At 43.4% G+C, this 19,451-nt stretch overlaps 1 protein-coding gene across 5 annotated transcripts in view; it reads left to right on the forward strand.

The window, feature by feature from the left end:
* CCNT2 (cyclin T2) overlaps positions 1-19,451 on the forward strand; it is a 41,400-nt gene that overhangs the window by 19,180 nt on the left and 2,769 nt on the right. For all 5 annotated transcript variants that reach the window (XM_045032480.1, XM_045032481.1, XM_045032482.1 and 2 more), the window contains 4 exons: positions 573-635; positions 12,858-12,903; positions 14,218-14,381; positions 19,335-19,405. In XM_045032480.1, the coding sequence (XP_044888415.1) occupies positions 573-635; positions 12,858-12,903; positions 14,218-14,381; positions 19,335-19,405 (344 nt within the window). The remainder of the gene's footprint in view (positions 1-572; positions 636-12,857; positions 12,904-14,217; positions 14,382-19,334; positions 19,406-19,451) is intronic.

Below are 19,451 nucleotides of genomic sequence, written 5' to 3' on the forward strand. Positions count from 1 at the left end.
TCAATCTTTGGGTTCAGATTACATTTATAAACTATTGTAGTGTCATTTTTGATTTATCACCAGAGCCATGTAGAGAAATATGAACATAAGGTTACATGCCACGCTGAAGTCTGCAGGTCTCTTCAAACAAATGATAAAAGCTTTATACCAAACTCTGTGTCCCCTTTTGTTTTTTGTGCTTTATTTTTATAACAGAGGGAAGGTAATGCAATTGACACAGTCAGAATTGTTCTTGGTGACATCACTGTTTGCAGAATCATTTCATGATACCGTTTGAAACTTAAACCGTGTTCTTGACTGCAACGTATATGTGAATTTTTCATATTAGCAAACGAGACGTGACTTAATAAAAGCCATAGAAAGCATATTTTTACTGGTTTTATTCCATATCATTTGTACAAAAGAATTGTGAAATAAGGGTCAAATCCTAGTTCCCTCATCTGGCTTATTGACATTAGGGAGCACTGTGATGTTCATTGGCTCCAGAGGGTGGGGTTTGATACATGGTAGATCTTTCTTTTATACAAATACAAATGTACTGCAGTTTCTGAAACATATTCTTAATTTTTCAGGTTTTGAGATTACCATTGAACATCCACATACAGATGTTGTGAAATGTACGCAGTTAGTGAGAGGTCAGTGATCTTCAATAAAATGATTTATGAAGTGTCTTCCCCAGTGTGAGTAAATATAATTGGCACACCTTTTCCCCCCAGCTCTCTGTTACCCAAAGAGCACTCTTTAAACTGATGTATTTCAGGTTACTAAAAGCCAGATCTCGAAAATTCTCTTTAAATGTTGGTGGTCTGCATAATTCAGAAAAATATACGATTTCCATGATGTGTCTACCAATTGTTAGTTCTGTCCCTTGCTTTTTTTCTGTCATTCTTCACTTCTCATTCCATGGCCCTGTCATCTCACTCTTTCCTTCCATTCCATCAGCTGACACTCCTGTGGCTGATACTTATATTTGGAAGAAGCAAGTCCTTGGGATTCCTCATTACTTTACTCCTGCCCTTTTCCAGAGCTGCCAAAAGATATTTGGGATGGCAATTCATGATTTAATTCATAAACAAGTGCTTTTCTTATAGTATCTGCTGCAGAATTAAATACATTAGAGGGCTAGTTATTTTGAATCTGCAGCTTTCTACAAATAAAGTTCTTCTATCCATGAAAAAGCATCTTGTGTCAGTGTTGAGTTCTGCTTTGTCAAGGCACACATCAGCAAGCAGTGACTGGCAGAATACATAAGGAGGTCTGCCACATGCAGACACTTTGAGAGATATGTGAACGATACTATAAATAAGAACAATATCCCTGTAATCTGAGAGCTGTTTTATTTGAATTGGAGTAGTGTTGGCAAGAAATGAAATAACCTATGTTCAACCAGTGATTGCATCCTTATGTAACTTTTTCCCACTAGCATGGCTATAGATAATAGGCTATTATTCTTTTATAAGCCTTTTTAAGAAAAATTTTGCAGGAGATTATTCCATAGTTCTGTCTATTTTCAGAACTAAATAACCAAGATACAGAGTTTGAGTGGTTTTTTCCATATATAGTGTAGGAAGAAATTACTTGGATAAACTCACTATACATATACTTATTCTTCTTGTGCAGGTGTCTGGGACCACCTGCATAGTTAGGGTTGCATTTTAAAAAGGCACACAGCTGTTTTTCTTTTAAAAATAAGGGCCACTGGTCTGACTTTTTTTTGCGAATTAACATTTATTTTGAAATTGGGGTGTGGCTGAAAATTGACCTTGGCAGTCCTGTGTCTCAATGATAGACTCCTTAAAAGATTTATATCAGTCTATAGAAAAATAGCTGGAAGTTGATTCTGGTGCAATTGATAGGTTTTGTGTGTGCAATTGTTTTTACCCATTTAAGGTAATTTTTAGTTGTTACTTGCATAAATAAAACTTGCATATGACTTGGACATATGCAAGCCTGATTGTGTGTATCTAGCTCCAATCTTCTCCAGCCGATGAAATCTACATCAGGAACTACATTTTTCTGTTACTTTATCCTGCAATGGGGGAGTTTTTTGTGAGCAGCTGTTAAATAAAATCTTAATCAGCAGCTTCACTTCTGCCCTACCCAGCCTGTCATCACTTCCTTTAACCACCTTTCTGCAAACTCCCCTTTTATGTAGCTATCCTCTTCTGATATAGTCAGCTATTACATCATACTTTCAAAATTACTAATGTTTCAGGGCTGGGGGTGGAATCTGGTAATGGTGTGTGTGTGTGTGTGTGTGTAAGGATGGATTGAGGGAATCAGAATTAAGGTTTCAATGTATAGTCTGTGCCATGTGATTGTAAGGGGTGTCCTTATAAGCAGAGTATATTCTGTGAGGTGGCTAAACTTTACATTTCTTTGCCTTTTTTCAGATGTATTGTCTGTCTGTGTAGCAACAAACTTTATGTATTGATGGTGTAAATATTCTTTATGAACATGTTGATGTTTAATGCTAGTGTGCACTTAACATTAAGGGTATTTTGTTAAACTGCATTTAAATCATACTAAAGTTTGGGTGTGAAGACTCCAGTTATACCTGAAATTCTGTTCTTATCTCGCCACACTAGACTAGATGAATATGAATTATACTAACCAGATCAGGATGAGTTTGACACAGTGGGATTGTAGCTTGATATATCTAGTGATGAAAAGTGCTAAGAGCTAGGTATATATTGCATGATCCCAATTTAACGTAATTTGGTGTTTATTCCTTGGCACCACAGTGTGGTGTTCTGTGGTAGATAAATGCTAAGTTTAGACATTGAAAACTGGTGTGTCTAGCATTGAATACAAACTATTGTCAGCATCAAATGCTTGGTGCTAAAGGGGTAGGATGGGAGAGATACAACAATAACTTAATCTGCCAGAGGCAACACCTTTTCTTAGTTAAGAAGCACTGTCTCCAAGAAAGCCCTTTCAGAGTATTGTTAGTACAAACAAATCCCTATTTTGGGGATGTGCTGTCCACCCCATAGTAAGACCAATAACTTCCTAGAAAGCTCTCTCTATTGGGTGGTGGGGAAAGAGGGGCATTGACAAAAACTTCTAGTAGCAGAAGATCCACAAGGTTAGCTGAGGCATAGCCATACATTTGCCTTCCACAACAGCCACCAGAGCAGCCAGACAGTGCCTCAGAAAAAAGTTACTCACCTTCTCATAATTGTTGTTCATGTCCATTCCAATCAGTTGTGTCCACGCGCATGTGCACGATGGCCGTAAGATTTTTCCCTTAGCAGCATCCGTCGGGTCGGCCTGGGTGCCCCTTGGAGCGTCACCCTCATGGCGCCTGATATAAAGCCCTGCCGATCTGCCACCCCTTCAGTTCCTTCTTGCCGGCTACTCTGACAGAGGGGTAGGAGAATGGGTATTGGAATGGACATGAACAATACATCTTGAAGAACAACAGTTACAAGAAGATGAGTAACCGTTTTTCTTCTTCGAGTGCTTGTTCATGTCGATTCCAATCAGGTGACTCCCAAGCAAATTTAGTAGCTGGGGTCGGAGCTGTCCACTGACTGGAGTATTGCTCTACCAAAGGCCATATCATCTCTGGCCTGCCTGGTAATGCATAGTGTGCAGCGAAAGTGTGTAACGATGACCATGTCGCCACCCTGCAGATGTCTTGGGTGGGGACTTGAGCCAGGAAAGCTGTTGATGAAGCTTGCACCCTTGTAGATTGCGCCGTTATCGGGGCGCTGGGATTCCTGCTTGATTGTAGCACTCGGTAATGCAGGCCACAATCCATGATTAAATGTGCTGTGTCGAAATAGGCTGGCCCTTCATCCTGTCCGCTACTGCGACAAAGAGCTGTACCGACTTCCTGAACGGTTTCGTCCTTTTGATGTAAAAGGCCAGCACTCTGCGGACATAGTTTGGAGCCTCTGTTCCCTGGTACTCGCATGAGGCTTGGGGTAAAAAACCGGGAGGAAAATGTCCTAATTGAGGTAGAACTGCAATACCACCTTCGGGAGGAAAGCCATATGGGGCCTGAGCTGAACCCCGGTGTAGGGTGGCTGAGACATCAGAGCCCTGAGCTCAGATATTCTCCAGGCTGAAGTTATTGCCACCAGAAACACAACCTTGTAGGAGAGGTGGAGCAGGGACCATGTTGCTAGAGGATCAAAGGGATGCCCCATGAGCCTAGGGCGGACCAAGCAGGAACCAGTTGGCGGACATGCGGGTACAACCTGTCAAGGCCCTTCAGGAAGCGACTGACCCAGGGAGTTAGTGAAAACCAAGAGGCCCTGTATCCCCGGGTGGAAATCTGAGATGGCAGCCAGGTGTACTCTTATAGAAGACAAGGAGAGACCTTCCTGCTTTAGGTGGAAACGGTAATCCAAACTCTGGGGCATTGAGGCTAGCGCCGGGGGAAAGTCATGCTGAGCTGACCAGATGGAAAATCTCTTCTACTTGGCCAGGTACGTGGCCCTAGTGGAGGGTTTCCTACTGCCCAAGAGAACCTCTCTGACTTGTTCGGAACAGGAGAGCTCGAATGTATTCAGCCATGGAGCCTCCAGGCTGTGAGATGCAGCGAATGCAGGTTCAGGTGCTAGAGTCACCCATGATCCTGCGTGAAAAGGTCTGGGAAGAGCAGCAGGGTAATCGGGGCTCCGACTGACATGTCTAGGAGAGACGTGTGCCAACACTGGCGGGCCAGGCTGGTGCTATGAGAATGACCTGAGCCCGGTCTCTGCGGACCTTGTGGATGAGCGGTATGGGTGGGAAGGCGTATAGAAGCAGTCCGTCTCATCCCGTCCCCCCCCACCCCACCCCTCGGGGACAGAGTCGATTTCATTTCATTCAGTAGGAGGCCCAGATTCTCGAAGGTGGCTCTGATGAATGCCACCTGAGCTTCCAGCTGAGCCCTGGATCAGCCTTTGATCAGCCAGTCATCGAGATATGGGAAAACCTGTATTTGATGTTTCCGCAGACAGGCAGTGACGACTGCCATGCACTTGGTGAAGACTCGAGGTGCTACTGACAGACTGAAAGAGAGGACAGTACATTGGTAATGGGAACCTTTGACCACAAACCTGAGGAACTTTCAGTGGTTGTGAGCGATTGCTATGTGAAAATACGCGTCCTTCAAGTTGACCAGTCTGCTGGATCCAGTGAAGAGATAATGGAGGTCAGGGAGACCATGCGGAACCTGAGTTTCCTCAAAAACTTGTTGAGGTCGCTCAGGTCCGGGGATAGGCCTTAGCCCGCCTTTGGCTTTTAGTATTAGGAAATAGCGGGAATAGAAACCCTCACCCCTGTGTTTCAGTGGAACCTCCTCCTGAATGTGAAGTTGTTCATGAGAAGGGTCCCTGAAGAGGGACGGGGAAGGGGGGGTGGAAGGGCGGGAGGGCACAGAATTGGATGGAGTATCCCCTCTACTGTGCAAAGCGATCGGAAGTTATACGGGACCATGCATGGAAAAAGGGGATAGTCGGGAGGAAAAGATAAGGCAAGGTGAATCCAGTCTCTGGTTTGGTGCACCATCCTCGACTGCACCTTCAAAAGGCCGGTTTAGGGCCAGAGGGTGGTTTGGGCTGGCCTTGATTAGCGGAGGGATGTTGCCTTCTCCTACTGCTCCAGTTCCTCCTCCTAGAATTGCCCTGGTGGTTCTGCTGCTGGAACCTTTGAGGAGGTTGTGGGCGGAAGTGTGTCCGCTGGGTGGCAGGGATATGCAAGCCCAAGGATCTGAGGTTGGCTCGGGAATCTTTTAGGCTGTGGAGCCATTTGTCCGTCTTCTCTGAAAACAGAGTCTCACCCTCAAACAGGAGGTCCTGAATTGTTTCTTGGACTTCGTAGGGTAAACCTGAGACTTGCAACCAGGCCTCCCGCCGCATAGCCAACCCTGTCGCCATGACTCTTTTGGCAGCATCTGCAGCATCTAAGGCTTTGTGCAGTGAAGCATGAGAGACTAATTTCCTTTCTTCCACCAAGGTGGCGAACTCTGACCGAGAGTGCGAAGGGATGAGCTCCGTGAACTTAGCCATGAAAGCACAGGTGTTATAAGAGTACCTGCTCACAATGGCCCACTGGTTAGCAATACGGAGTTGTAAACCACCATTGGAGTAGATTTTTTTTTTTCTACCCACAAGGTCCAGGCGTTTAGGATCCCTATTCTTTGGGGAAGGACCTTGGAAACCTTGTCTCTCTCACTGGTTAGCCTCATCAATGACCAGTGAGTCCGGAGGCAGGTGGGAGTAGAGATGCTCAAAGTCTCTGGAGGGGACGAAATACCAGCACTCATTGCGTTTGGCAGTGGGTGGTGGGGATGCCGGCATCTGCCATAGAGTCTTGGTGGTGTCTACCATCATCTTTATGAGGAGTAACACTACCCGTGAAGGCCCTGAGGGTGCTAGGATGTCCACCATGGGATCAGTGTCCTCAACCACCTCCTCGGCCTTAATGCCCAAACCTTGGGCAGCCCTGCGGAGCAGCTGCTGTAGAACTCTGTTGTCCTCTAACGCAGTAGCTAAGGACATCCCTGCCAACGCTTCGTCCGGCGAGGAGGAAGCATGTGCCAGTGGTGGAAGCTCCTTGCCATCTGCCCCAGACAGGTCACGTGACTCCCGGGGCAGCGTTAGAGGAGGTGGTACTGATGCCGGGGCTGTAGGCGTGGAAGCCAATATCGGAATCAGTCTCACAGTAGGGAGCTGCATCGGCATGCTCAGAGGAGCCGCTGGGGTCCGGGGGACAGGTATGTCGCCATCGCGAAGGCCAGTACCGAAGTCGGAGTTGACGATGGTGCCGGAGGGAAAGGCGTCAGGACCGTAGGTGTTGGGTGCGTATGCACAGCAGAAGGCGGCACAAAAGTAGTGGAGGCGACTGAAGACATTGCTAGTGTGGGCCCTGGGTTCCTCCCGGGCCCTGGTGATAAGCCCAGGGAGTCCAGAAGGGCCACTGAGGCGGGTTCTGCCACTGCGGAGGCCACGCCTGATGCTCCCTTCTGTCTCTGCCCAACCTTGCTCTATGGCTTCTGCTCCTGCTTGAGCGATAGGAGTCAGGCTCTGACTCCAAGGTCTCAGACACTGAAGACCACGGAGGAGCCGATCCTCGGCGCCTCGAACATCGAGAGATCAGAGAGCGAGACGGCTCTCTGTCGGAGCGTGTAGGTGCCGATGGACAAGGTGAAGGGTCGACATCATAGCAGGCTTTCCTTTAGAATGCACTAGAGTACGGGGCTCCGTCTGCGCTGAGGGATCCTCCCTGGCAGGCAAGAATGGTCCCCTCAGGTGGAGGAGATCTCTAGCGGCCTGGTACGCTTCTGTTGTGGATGGGAGCTGAAGCTGCTGCGTAGGCGCTGGAGATGGAGGTGGAGCCAGACTCAACTGCCTCACCTGGACAGGAGTCAACACAGCCCCGGAAGGAGACGGCGAGGAGTGGCCCACCTGGGGTCGCACTTCTTGAGGCTTAGCCAGAGGAGAACGCTCATCCGGCTTTTTTTTCTTTTGAGGCACTGGAGAATGGGAGCGGTGCCTACTATCAGATGGCCCCCATGAGGAGGCATGGTGGTGCCGAGCGTCCCTGGAGGAGTCCTCCCTCGGTGTCGAGGCGCTCCGCCATAGGGGTTGGGTCTCTCGAGCCTGGGTCAGAATTGGGGCACAAAGCTGCCTCCAGGAGGATCACCTTCAGCCACTGTTCCTGCTCTTTGTGTTCTCACACGGAACGTGCAACAGATCTTTCAACGATCTTTCTGATGAGTCTCCCCCAGGCACCTAAGACACAACGAGTGCGGATCACTCTTAGGCATGTGCTTGACGCAAGCCATGCAGTTTTAAATCCCGGGGACCGCAGCATGCCACAGGGCCGGAGTGGGGGGAGGGAGGGATGGACCCCAACTACTGTACTATACTATACTAAACTTTAACTGGAGTACTACTAACAACTAACTATATACACGGACACTTGAAGAAATTTGCTGAGCAATAGCCAAGGGAAGTTCCAGCCACTGTCACTGGCAGTAAGAAGGAACTGAAGGGGTGGCAGGTATGCAGGGCTATATATTAGGTGCCATGAGGGCACGACTCCAGGGGGCGCCCAGGCCAACCCGACAGATGCTGCTAAGGGAAAATCTTCTGGCCTTCGTGCGCGTGTGCGTGTACGCACCTGATTGGAATTGACATGATCAGGCACTCGAAGAAAACTTGTTTTGCCTAAAACTTAATTTCTAGTAACATGCCTCACTAAAGATGGCAGATTCAGGGGGGAAAAACATGGTTTAAGAAATGCCTGTCTTGTAACAACAAATTTCCTATTTCAGACTCGTACTTGTTTTCCTAGATGCATGGGTGAAGGGGACTTTACTAAGTCTCTGCCACATCTGCCTTATGTTTACAAGCTTCCCATTCAAGAATGGAGTTTCAAATCTTATCCATGCTGATGGAGGCCCTGAGCTTCCTTCTTTGGGGAGAAAATACCCAAACACTAAAGAGCTTTTTAATCTAGTGGAGAAAGGCATAAGAAGAACCAGTGGCTAGAAGCTGAAGCCAAACAAATTAAAAGTAGAATTAGGCACTCAGTTTTAATCGTGAGGGTGATTAACCATTGGAACAAATTGCCAAGGGAAGTGGTGGATTTGCCATCTCTTGAAGTCTTCAGATCAAGAGTGGATACCTTTCTGAAATATATACTTTAGCCAAACAGCAGGTGATTGGGCTCAGTACAGGGGTAAGTGGGTGAAATTTTAATATGCAGAAGCCCAGATAAGATGATCTAATGGTGCCTTCTGACTTCAAAGATTCACAGATTTAGAGAGTTTAAAGATCCAACCTTAGAATGTCTAAGTTTGGGGTTAAGAAAGTATGGACATTCTGGTAGGTGGAAGATGGGGGACATCAGACTGATCCAGATCATTCTTCATCAGTGTTAAGAGACTGACAAGAAAGAGGAGACAGGACCACAATTACCTATGGAGTCTGGAGACAGTGTATCTGTAATGATCTGGCAGTAAGAAGTTCCCATTCCAAAGAGACTCTGGTGTTGAAAGGGAAATTCATGTTTGTAGTGGCAAAAATTAAGTTATTGGCTCCTGTGCTAGCTGAGAGATCAGAGGTGAGAAAATATTCCTCTTTCCTATTGCTGAGATTACCACCTTGGCCCTTCAGTTCTTGGTGTCAATCCAATCTGGTGTTCAGAGCTTAGTTCTGATTAACTTGAAGGGGCAGGAATTGGTGCACTCATCCCCATCTCAGGGACCTTTCTTGATGCACCTGAACAGAAGCCCCTCACCAGTTAACCCTGTATCTACACTGGGACATAAGATTCTCCTGAAAATGAACATTGGGAACCAGGGACTTTGGTTTGACCTTGCTGCCTTGTGGGAGACCTGCAGCTGTTTTACCTTCATTGCCAGGTATCTTGGGAGAGCCATTGTCCTTACTCTACTAATGTGAAAATTGCACAGTCAAAGTCTGTAAGCCTTCCAAACCACCAGTATAATCTGGTCAACTGTGGTTGAATCTGACAGAGAAAGTGACCCTGTAGAAGAGGAGGCAGATCCAAATATATATCTTTTCCAGAGGATGTCATGACCAAGACAATTCAGCTGATGTTGTGTGAGGTAGGAAGATCTTAAGTAAGTTATATCCTGTCACTAGTAGAGGAAACACTCCTATTCTGAACCTTTACCTCAGGTTTCTACAGTCCTCTTTCTAAGGTCTAATAGTCTTTGGCAATCAGACAAGACTATTCTCAGTGGTTTGAACATTGGCTTTCTAAACCCAGAGCTGTGAGTTCAATCCTTGAGGGGACCATTTGGGGATTGGTCCTGCTTTGAGCAGAGGGTTGGACTAGATGACCTCCTGAGGTCCCTTCCAACCCTGATATTCTATGATTCTATTGACAAACCTTAACCCTTGTACCTGGGCTTCTTCCAGTCTTTCCCCTATGTATCAGGTGTTCATCAACACAGTCTGCTTCCTAGGGTCTGTTTGATCTTTTCCCTTTGACCAGAGGATTCTAGTAGCTCTTCATTCTTAAGTGGAGACTCGCCCATCTGGGTCCATCTCTTTCCAGGGATTGCTTGGGTATCTTCCTCCCCTTGGGATACCAGGAGAGCTTCCCTACCCAGCTTCTACTCACCAAGTAATCCTTCTTGCAGTGAGTCTAGGTAGCTCTTATACCCTGATTGTCCCAGGAAGTTGTGCTCTCTCTGGGGCCATAAGTTCCCTAAATGTCTGAGTCCTACTAACAAGCAGGCTGGTGGCACCTACGCTTAAGGGGATCAGCACACTGAAATTTTCTGAGAGTATAATTAAATAATTATAAGATCTCCCCAGAAGCACTGCACCTTCAATTGACCTTGTCTTCAGGAGAAGGCTCATAGACTGAACATTGGGAACCACATCAGGTAGGCAGGGTTCCTGTGCCCATTAACAATTGATTCAGTAATCTAATCCTGCCAGGGGTTTATGGAAGACCATGGACTCTTGGAAGGTAGATTAATTGTACCAGGTCCTGCCTTAAGGGATGGTTACTTATGTCAAGTATCCAAGCCAGTCTTTCATGGTCAGTTGTGCAACGAAGAATTACGTTAGACAGCTCTGCCTCCGAGTGATAAAGAATGATAGGCAACGCATTCTGGAAGTCATATTTATCTGCAATCAAACAGATGAGTAGTAAACTATCATGATCTCTTGATTTGCTATGACTTTTATACCTTTGACAAGGTCATTGCCTTGACAAGCCTTCTACTTTTTTGGCACATTTCTCAAATAATCCCTGATCAGCGTTAAAGGGTTAGTTAAGAGTGGAGTACAAGTCGTTAACTAGGTTTCTTTGCTTTAGTAAGATGTCACTAAGCTGCGTTAAAAAGTTTAGATGAATACCTTGGACAGTCTTTCCCTGTTGTGGCTTTGGTGTGTTGAGCTAAAACACCTGTATCCTGGTCTTTGGTAATCTTCATTTGATTACACAAAAGTATGTAAATAGAATAAATTTGAAATCTTCGCTACAGAAGTCTGTGTAGTGCTGTGAGTGCAAGCATTCCTTTAATGTGGACTTATATTGAGGCTAAAATGTATTATTTTCAAATTGTGATTTTTTTCCTTGGTTTTTTGCTGTTCAACTTAAAATTATGTAAAACAAAATTGTTTAAGTAACAATTCCATATTTGACAACTATCATATTTGTTACACTGGTAGCTTTTGGCAGCCCACTCTTTTTTGAATATAAAGTCATATTGATGAATTTGTGGTATTTCACCTTTCTTTAACTCAAATATCCTTCAGCAAAGTTGCAGTATTGTATAGAAATCTGTGAAGATGGCTTATTCTCTGCATTGAGAAAAACTGTAACAAACTGCAATCTTGTTTAACATTTCTGTTTTCAGTTATGTTTCCTTATGAAAGTGTCCATTTTTTTGTAGTAGTAGAGCCCTGAATATGCTTTCCTGTGTCTTTTTGGGAAAAGCTACCAAAGAAGTTTAATTTTGAGAAAATAAGTTTGCCACGGAACTACCATAGATTGTAAAAGCTAAATATGTAGCACAATTCCATCAAATGTCAGTTTATTTACTATCATTGTGGATTAGCAAAATACATGTGGGGAAACGTCCTATTCTCTTACCACTTCTGTCAGATTCACTGATGTCATCAACAATGGGTTATGGCATTGCCAAGCCCTAGCAAAAGGCATAAGCCTGGTTTACACATTTGTATCTTTATTATCAGCAGTAATTGGAAACAGAATTCAATTGGATTTTGATAAAATGATGGTGTGAAAAGCTTCCCAGATTGCTAAATTTGAAAGCTACTGCTACAATTTTTCTTTTTCAGACAAACTCCTTAAAATAAAAGAATAGAGGTTTGTGACAATGCTCCCTTTGACATAAGATCCAACAGTACATTTTCTCCAGGTAGCACTGATTTCAAGTGGTAGTATCAAAGTAAGAAAATTCAATGAAGGCTGCATTCAATCTTCAGTTAAGCTCATTGTGCCCAGACATTCCATCTTACACATTTTAAGAGTAAGTGCTCTTATATAAGTGAGGACCTTGGGGGTTTGGCAGATAAAGGCCAGAAACTTGGTGGTTGTTAGGCCCCAGGGATGTCATAATCAGTCTTTGGGATGTTGAAGACTTGAACTTGATGACCTTTTTTAATGAGTTATAAATTTGTTAAAATCTACGTTGAAGCTTCTGATGTAATCAAATGTTTTGTTCCATGCTTATGAGCATTACATTTTGATTTAAAGAAGGTGTATAAGTGCACACAAGTTAATTTAACCCTTAAACTGTCTAGTTTGGGAACTAGTTCTGTTCTAGGACTTTCTGGGATAATTATGGGTTACTGGTGTATGGTCATTGAGTTTTTTCTCAGCTGCTCTGTGTTCTTTCAGCTGGAGAAGAGCACTAATCTCTGGCCTGAGCTTTAGTGTAGCTGGCTCTCTGTTCAACTGTTCTGCTGAGAGAGACCCAGCTGTGGGGAGGGTTGTGGGAAGAAGCCATCTAGAACTAAAGTAGGGAGGCAGGCAAGCACTAGAATTGGGGTGGAAGGTAAGAAAACCGCCCCTCCACCTACACTGTCTTAGATTTGGGAGGGCTAGGGAGATGAAAGGGAGACTTCCCTCATTTTGTGACTCAGATGGAGACAGTTCAAGAGGCAGAAGGATCAACATACTCTGTATAGTAGGGAAGGGTGATGAACTGAATGACTTGCCCATCTCCGAGTGTAGCTCAGTGAGGATGAGTAAACCTGTCCTCAGATTTACTTTTAAAGGCAGCTAATGTATCTTATTAGTGTTCTCCATATCCTTCATTTTGAGGTTAAAGCATTTTAATTTTGGAATGAAGCCAACGCTTAGTGTAGATTGCTAATTTTTCTTCAATTTTCTTTTTGTTACAGCAAGCAAGGATTTGGCACAGACATCCTATTTCATGGCTACCAACAGGTTGTTATCCTGAACCTCTTTGTTGCACTGTTGTAGCACACTATAGCTTCCTTTACTGCAGGGCCCCCTCCATGTGTCCTACCCTTGTTGCAACAGAAAACTGGGCCATCTACAGTGGTGGTACCTTTCTGTTTGCAGTGCGGTGTATTGTACAAGGGCCTGGTGGCACAAAGGGGTTAAATGCACAATGAGAAGTGTAGTGGTGCTTTCTGATGACATTTTCTCGATTTGTGAGTGCATAAGTCTAAAACTGGTAGCCTGAATAGCAGCTAAAGATTACAAAGAGATAAACTTAACCTAGAAAGTCGAGCATCTTGGTAAGTACAAAGTTGTTTCTAGTTTACACTTGTAGTTAATGACAATTTTTTCTTAATTTAAATACATTGATCCAATCCTAATTTTATGAAACTGCAGTCAGCCTAAAAACTCTTAAAATTACCTAATCTTCTTTCCAAGTAGACTAGAATTAGTCTAAGCAATGTTTGTCCTTCCAGAAGCAGTGTTTGTTTTTAACATGCTTTTTTAAAAATCTTAGTATTTGTGAAATTGAAATTAGTTGTCCAAATGCAGACTACTAAATGTATCCAGCTATTCTAGTGCAGAAGGATGAAGTTTGGGAGTAGATCTAAGTCTTCCATGTGTTCTTTGCAAAATTAGTTTGAATTTAATGTAATTCTAGTACATAATTTTGTTAAAATCAGTTTGTATATGTAATGTTTGTTTGGGAGGACCCTAACCATTTTTGGTGGTCCCTTTATTATGGGATAGTTTCTTGTTTGGAAGAGTTTTGTTTACAAAAGCTGTTAGAATCACTGAATCTGAACCAGCGTACTTGTGCTACTGCCAGCTGGGAAATTGAAATGAGAGGAGATTTGTATCCCAAACCTGGGCCTAATGAAGACTACTCATGTCACACAAGTGATTCTCTCAACCTCTAGGGAACTATTGGGTATCCACAGCTACTAGTTTGATATGCAGTCTCAGTAATGAGCTGTATTAATGACTTCACTGTGGCTGAAATTTTATCAACCATGTTATGTTGAATTTTTGGCCCTCTTTAAAATTAAGTAAAATGTCAATAGCATGAACTGAGGGATACTATATTTTTATTTTTACTCTTGTTAAAAGCAAATTAAATTTACCAGATAAATGATCTGCCTTTTCTCAAGGTTATAAAATAATTTCAGAATTTAATCAGAAGCATGTTCCATGATTTAATGTTTAATATCTGTTTTGATATAAAACCTTATGCTATATCTTAGTGGTTGACTTGTTTGGGTTTTTTATTTTACATGTTTGAATTCTCTGCAACAGCCTGCACCTTACTACCTTCTGTCTTCAGTACAAACCCACAGTGATAGCATGTGTGTGCATTCATTTGGCATGCAAGTGGTCCAATTGGGAGATTCCTGTATCGACGGATGGAAAGCATTGGTGGGAATATGTTGATCCTTCAGTTACTCTGGAATTGCTAGATGGTAAGTAGTATTGCCTTTTTATTTCTTTTAAATGTCGTGACCTTGTTCTTGTAGTTCTGCTATTGTTTCAGCTAACATTTAACTCACCCCCAACTACTTTAGGTCATGGGTGAGGGAAGCCCTTGAGCTCATGCTTAAATAACATTGACTTTATAGATGAGACCCTCACCCCTGCTCTGATCATGTAAGCCAGAAAAAAGGGCCAGAGCAGAGTAAAGGGACTATGTGAGCCCTACATCAGGTGTGGGAGAATTCTCATGGCACAGGAATTGGAAGATGGCCATAAGGTGGGCCCCTCTGAGGACTCCCTCGCAAGATTTGGCATGTGGACCATGCTAGGGGCAGGGCCTTCACATGCAATAGTGCAGCTCATAGGACGGCCTGGGGAGGCTACCATAACTCAGATGTGCTCTCAGGGCTGTCTAAATTAGGCTGGGGGCTTCTGTAGCCCAAGAGCATCCAAAGATGGCTTAAAAGCCACGATAGCCTCACCTTCTGTGGGTTGCAAGTTCAGCACATGCTTAAATTGTTTGCTGAAGTGGGATGGCAATTTGCTTCATTTCCACCCACATTATTAGTCACTAAAGATAATTTCTTTAGGATTATAAGATTGATATGGGATCAACCATATTAAAGCCAATTTTGTGCAATAGGAGTGAATCTGGCGTAGCCCATGGAACCTTAATGTTAGTACAATGGAATATCTATTTAATGGATTTTATCAGAAAGAAAAATAAATGTTTTCTCCTCACAGAAAATTAAATGGTCTAAATATTTACCAAAGTTGTTTACTGTTTTTACTGTTCATGATGACCAGTTTTGTCTCACTGGTCCCTTATGCTGCTCTAGTCTTGTTTCCATCTGTCGTCACTTGGTTTAGACTTAGTCCCTGCCCCAAAGAGTTTATAATCTATCCCTTTATTTGTGTCTGGCACAATGAGACTCTGGTCTGTGATTGATATCCCTAAGCACTATTGCAGTGCAGTAATAATAAATGCTGTCTAGCATTTGCAAATCTATATACTAATCAGGGGTGCTAGCAGATGTCTTGTATATATGTATAGTTGGGATTATTTTTTTTCCAATATGCATTACTTTGCACTTATCAACATTAAATTTCATTTGCCATTTTGTTGCCCCATCACCAGTTTTGTGAGATTCCCCTTTTACTCTTTGGAGTCAGCTTTGGACTTACAAAATTATTCAAGATAATTATCACCTGCAAACTTTGTCACTTCATTGTTCATTCCCATTTCATTAATAAATATGTTGAATGACACAGGTCCCAGTGCAGATTCTTGGAGGACCCTACTGTTTGCCTCTCTCCAGTGTGAAAACTTACCATTTATTCCTACCCTTCATTTCCTATCTTTTAGCCAGTTACTGATCCGTGAGAGGATCTTCCCTCTTATTCTATGACTGCTTAGTTTCTTTAAGAGCCTTTGATGAGACCCCTTGCCAGGGGCTTTCTGAAAATCCAAGTACACTAACTAGATCACCCGTATCAACATGCTTCTTGATAGCCTTAAAGAATTCTAATATATTGGTGGGGCATGACTTCCCTTTACAAAAGCCATATTGACTCCTCCAACATATTATGTTTATATGTGTCTGATAATTCTGTTCTTTACTGTAGTTTCTACCAATTTATCTTGTACTGAAATTAGGTTCACCAGCCTGTAATTGCCAAGATCGCCTTTAGGGCCCTATTAAAAATCAGTGTTACGTTCGCTATCTTCCAGTCATCTGGTATAAAGGCTGATTTCAGCAATAGGTTACAAACCACAGTTAGTAGTTCTGCAGTTTCATATGTGAGTTCCTTCAGAACTCTTGAGTGAATACTATCTGGTCCTGGTGATTTTATTACAGTACAATTATCAATTTGTTCTAAACCTCTTCTATTGACACATCAATTTTCAGTGAAGACCAATGCAAAGAATTTATTTCGTTTTTCTGCAATGGCCTTGTCTTCCTTGAGTGCTCCTTTAACGCCTTTGTTGTCTAGTGGCCCCTTTGCCTGTTTGGCAGGCTTCCTGTTTCTGATGTTCTTAAAAAGAATTTCTTGCATTTTTAGTAAATTGCTTCTCAAATTCTTTCTAGGCCTATCTTCTTATACTTAACCTGCCAGAGTTTGTGCTCCTTCCTATTATCTTTATTAGGACTTGTCATCCAAATTTTAAAGGATGCCTTTTTGCTCTTGAGCTGTGGTAGCATTCTTTTGGACCTTTTTAATGTCTTTCCTGATTTAGTATATACATCTCATCTGAGCTTCCATTATGGTGCTTTTTAAAAAGTTCCTATGCTGCTTGCAGGTATTTAGCCCTTTTAACGATTCCTTTTAATGTCCATCTAACGAGCATCCTCATTTTTATGTAATTCCCTTTTTAAAGTTACATTTTACCGGGGTGGGCTTTGTGGTATTATTTCTCCTCCCCTCCCTATTGCATTTAATTACATTTTGGTTCCTATTATCCAAGTGATTGAGCTCTAGTTACCTCTCGAACCGATACCCGTCCCTCACTTTGGACTAAATCAAGAATTGCCTGTCTCCTAGTGGGTTTCAGAACTAACTGCTCCAAGAAGCAGTCATTTATGGTGTCTAGAAATTTTATTTCTGCATCATGCCATGAGGTGACACTTACCCAGTCAGTATAAGGATAGTTGAATTCACCCATTATTACTGTGCTTTCTGGTTTTGTGGCCTCTCTAAACCTCCCTTAGCATTTCACATTCACTGTTACCATCCTGGTTAGGTGGTAAATGTGTATTCCTACTTCTATACGCCTTTTTTTGGGGGTGGGGTGGGGGGGTGTATTCAATTTCTATCCACAGTGTACAGTTTTGTTTAAGATTTTTAGCTTATTTAACTCTGATTTGTTTAACATATGCCAGTCCCCAAGCAACGTGACCTCCTCTTATTCCTATATATCTTATACCCTGGTATTAGCGTGTCCTATTGATTATCCTCTTCCCACCAACTTTCTGTGATGCCTATTTTATCAATATCTTCCTTTAATCCCAGGCAGGCACTGTATTTCACCCATTTTAGTATTTATACTTCTAGCATTTGTATATAAGCACTTACACATTTTGTCAATATTCAGTTGCTTGCCTTCGTGTGTTATATTTAAATGGGATTCCTACATTTGCCTGTTGCTCACTACATCTTTTCTGTAGTTTACCAACTTCTTTCCTATCCTCTATACTAAGATAAAGTTCCCCCTAAGGGATGTCTACACCTGAACCATGTAATCCTCCACTCCTATCAGGTTTTCCTCAGTTTAAACAATCCACTACAACTTTCTCAATTTTATGTGCCACCAGTCTGGTTCCATTTTGGTTAATGTGGAGCCCATCCCTTCTTTATAGGCCAATCCTTCCCCAAAAGTTCCCCAGCTTCTAATAAATGTAAATCTCTCTTCCCTGTACCATTGTCTCATCTATGCACTGAGACCTTGCAGTTCTGCTTGCCTTACTGCCCTGTGCTTGGAACTGGAAGCATTTCAGTGAATGCTACCATGGAGGTCCTGGACTTCAATCTCTTACCTAGCTGACTAAACTTGGCCTCCAAGACCTTTCTCCAACCTTTTCCTATGTCATTTTGATACTTGCATGTACCACCGGCTTCTCCCCAGCACTACCTATGAGACTATCTAGAATGATGTTTCGTGAGATCTGCTACCTTTGCACTCGGAAGGCAATTCACCATGCAGTTCTCCGAGTCATCAGAAACCCAAGTATCTACATTTCTAATAATCAAGTCCCCCATTACTGTTGCCTATCTCTTCCTAGTAACTTGGTTCCCGGCCTCCGGAGGGATATCCTCAATGTGAGAGGATATCATGCCATCATCTGAAAGGTGGGTCCCAACTATGAGATCATTTCCTTTTGCTCTAGTGTGATGGTCTCATGACCTGAGACTTTCATCCTCCTTAACAGCACTGGGGCTGTCGGACAAGAGGTAGGAGTACTCCACTATGTCCCTGAAAGTCTCCTCTGTATAGCTCTGTCTCTCTCTCTGTACATCCAGTTCAGTCATTCTGGCCTCAAGTGCACATACTCTGTCTCAGGGCCATGAGTAGCTTGCACTGCATGCACGCGTATGCCACCTGTCCATGAGGCAGATGGTATTACATGTTGCACTTAGTGCAATAATGTGGGTAGCGGCCAGCCTTCTGCTGTTTTTCTGCTAGTATTTTTACTCTTGGGGCAGCTTAGAGTTGCCTAAGTTTAGGATATGTTTGTTAGGTGTATTGGGTTTTCTTTATTTTGTGAGTTTTCTTGAACTTGGTGACTTTCTATTTGTTAAATCTCTTGGACTCCTTCCTTCCCTGCCAAATTCCCCTGCCCTTGGCAGGTCACTCAGTTCCTGTGCTTGCTGTGTGTCACAGGCTCTCTGTTCAAGGGGGGGGGGGGGGGGCTCTCCCAGGAGGCCTCTCAAAGTAACTTCCCCCCCGCACATACTAGACTACACCCCTTCATACCTATTACTGATTACTTCTACCCTGGCCTCTAAGGGTATGTCTACACTGCAGTTAGAGACCCGCTGCAGGGCTTTTTAATTACAGTGTAGACTTCTGGCTCGCACTGGAGCCCAGACTCTAGGACCCTGCAAGGTGGGATAGTTACAGCCCTTGGGATATCACTAATGAATGATTTACTCTGTTTCCACAGTGGCTAACACCTCCAAGAGGGATATTAAACTAAATTAAGGTTTTAAGGTTTAAGATTTAAGATTGTGCGCTATTACTGAAAAGATGCAAGAGGGTAAGTTCTGTAGTGTATTTTGATGTACAGTGGTAGCAGGGTCCACACAGCCAGTTCCTGTGTGGCAAGCTGGGGTTGTGTAAATGTACACCATGGCTTGCCTGTACTAGCTGACTGAGTAGACAAGACCATAGATTCTGTTACTGATTCAAGTGTGAAAAGAGGCTTTTGGGTTTTTTCCCCCAGAGCTCACACACGAGTTTCTGCAAATACTAGAGAAAACGCCTAGCAGACTGAAGAGGATTCGTAATTGGAGGGTAAGAACTTGTTGCCTAAGTAATTTGCCATAGGACATAACTGCCA

Source organism: Mauremys mutica, chromosome 10 (genome assembly GCF_020497125.1).
Source record: "Mauremys mutica isolate MM-2020 ecotype Southern chromosome 10, ASM2049712v1, whole genome shotgun sequence".
NCBI lineage: Eukaryota > Metazoa > Chordata > Testudines > Geoemydidae > Mauremys > Mauremys mutica.